The following is a 2,407-nucleotide window of genomic DNA, read 5'->3' as shown; positions in this document are numbered from 1 at the left end:
AGACCCAGTAAGAGAAACTCCCAGGAAATGAATACAATTTCACTTCTTGCCTTGCAACAAGCTGGAATCTTTCTCCACGCAATCAACTTGCCAAATGAACTGGTAAAGACAGAAATTCCATGACTGATAATCAGTGGGAAAAGAAATGAGAGATGGGAAAATATCATGGTGGTTTTTTCACGTGGCTGCCATGTGCCAGGTACTGTGTGAAGCTGGAGGATTCACAGCAATAGTGAGGAATATGTTAGGTGAGATTATTGGGACCCCCTGCAGAGATTACAGACTTTACCAGTGAGATTATAGATGAGGTGAAAAGAAAGAGCAATGACTACTTGGTTCTGAGTACTTTAGACATATTATCTTATATAATTCTCATATTTTCTTTTTTTCGCAAGAGGAAACTGAAGTTAATTACATGAGGTGGAATAAATTGCTTATTAGTGGATAAACAGGGGTTTGAAGTTGGATCTTCAGATTACACAGCTGATTGTCTTTCTCCTATCTTATTCTTTCATTAATAGGTGTAGATGTCTTAGCTTATGTGTAGGAGTCAACCCTGGGAATGTCATAAAGAAAAGAGAGCTACTCGTTTAATATTTTCTTCATTTTTATCTTTTAGTTTTTACTGCAGAAGAGTTTGCCCTAGATCTGAGATGGAGATCTTCTTTCTGCTGCTACTTGGCCTGGGGGTGATTTTTGCAGGAGTTTCAGAAAGTATAATGGAGATAATTAAAGAAGAATTTTTAGAGAAAGAGATGAAATATGACATGGCAAAAAGTTACCAGGAAAAACACACCATTGAGGTATTAATAAATTTGACTGTGTCATATAAAAATACCAGCCTCAGCATGTCCAAAGATGTGTCTTCCTCATTATTGACCTTTAGAAGATTACATTATAGCTTGCCCCCCAAATGCAATCCAGGTAATAACAAACATTACTGCAATGACATGACAGTCTGGAGAAAAGTTTCAGAAGCTAACGGGTCATTCAAGTTGAGCAATAACTTCATCCATGGCTCCGTGGAAGTGGTCGATGGGGTACCCAAAGCCCCCAGCTGCAAGTGTGGACAGACTTCAGGCATAAGCTGCTCTGAGACTCCAGAACTGAGGACCACTACATGCCAGTTCACTGTGGGCAAACAATCCCCCAGTTGCCAACACCATGGTGTTACTTCATTAAAGAAAATTTTGGTGGTGCTGACAAGTCATTCTCTGATGAGCTGGTTAGTTAGTGTCTCTAACTTGTAAATCCCACAGAACTTTTCATTATTGGTTGTTGCTTTCTACTATCCACATCTATCCTTTCAGCACTATAGGAAACTCTTAATTATTTATACCAACTGGAGAAATGAAACAAATCCACAATTGTAGATAATTCAATTGAAATGTATAACTGATGCTGGAGTGTAGATGCATTCTCTCTTTCTGTCTCCCACATACACATATGCACGTACAAACTTTCTCTGAACCAAACTGAATTCCATCCTAGCTCAGCTATAAAGCCAAGAAGTAGAGTTTACCCAACTTGACACAATTAAGGAGAGAAGGCTCCAAACCAGTACAGAGTATTGAAAGTTAACTGTACTGCCACTGAGATGATTCAGAGAAATAGTGAATGACAGGGGGATATTATTATCATTGCTTCTCTTCAAAGAAAATGTACGTTTATGCATGCACACGAGTGTGAGTGCCACCTATGTAGCCATGGGATCTGCCTGTGCCAAAAGAAAAGATCCTTTGGTTTAGCTGTTGCCTTCAGTCAACGGCTCCAGCCCTATCCAATCTCCATTCCTCCATCTTTTCCCCTTTCTATTTCACAAGTTGCTACAGAGAGAAAAAATAAAGCTCCTATTGTAATTTTTACTCAAGCATAGTTTGATTTCCAGGGGCCCTGGGAGAGGAATGGCAAGCTATGGAGGGATAAAGGAGGTAGAAAGAAGGGAAATAGCAAGTCTATGCCAAGTCTATTTGTAAATCTTTATGGTTCAACACTCTACATAAAATTGGACAGTTATCTTGTTCACAAATGTGTGTGTATGTGTTCTCGATTCCTCATCATACATCCCCCCTCTATGGTGAGACCCTTTTTTAATGTCCTAATTTTATTTTAAGGCAAGGAATAGTGACTTTATTCAGAAAGCTGGCAGACTGGGAAGACAGCAGACTGGTATACCCAAAAAACCATTTTCAATGTCCTAATTTTAAGTAAATGCATGTAAATAGAATGTTGTACGTCACTCTCTATATACATTTTCCTAATGTTTTTCATATCTGGTGCAGAATTCTCATTATACTGAAACTGCAAAACTCTGACAATCAACCAATATGCAACATTAGGGCAGATGTTTTTATATCTTTTAGCTGAATTTTCCTTGTCAGTATGATAGCTGCTTAAATAAACAATC

General features: G+C 38.5%; 1 protein-coding gene across 1 annotated transcript; it reads left to right on the top strand.

Moving 5' to 3' along the window:
• Positions 1 to 649: 649 nt before the first annotated feature.
• Positions 650 to 1,344, top strand: RNASE11 (ribonuclease A family member 11 (inactive)). Its single transcript, XM_005901896.2, has one exon. The coding sequence runs from the start codon at positions 654 to 656 to the stop codon at positions 1,248 to 1,250; it is 597 nt and encodes a 198-aa protein (XP_005901958.2). The 5' UTR covers positions 650 to 653; the 3' UTR covers positions 1,251 to 1,344.
• The last annotated feature ends 1,063 nt before the right edge of the window (positions 1,345 to 2,407 follow it).

The sequence above is a fragment of the Bos mutus genome, chromosome 10 (assembly GCF_027580195.1).
Source record: "Bos mutus isolate GX-2022 chromosome 10, NWIPB_WYAK_1.1, whole genome shotgun sequence".
Taxonomy (NCBI): Eukaryota; Metazoa; Chordata; class Mammalia; order Artiodactyla; family Bovidae; genus Bos; species Bos mutus.
The sequence above is the reverse complement of the archived record's forward strand: the minus strand, read 5'-3'. Positions and strand labels throughout refer to the sequence as shown.

Bases quoted from the DNA above. Each gene is read 5' to 3' on its own strand.
- RNASE11 (XM_005901896.2), top strand. From the start codon at position 654: ATGGAGATCTTCTTTCTGCTGCTACTTGGCCTGGGGGTGATTTTTGCA.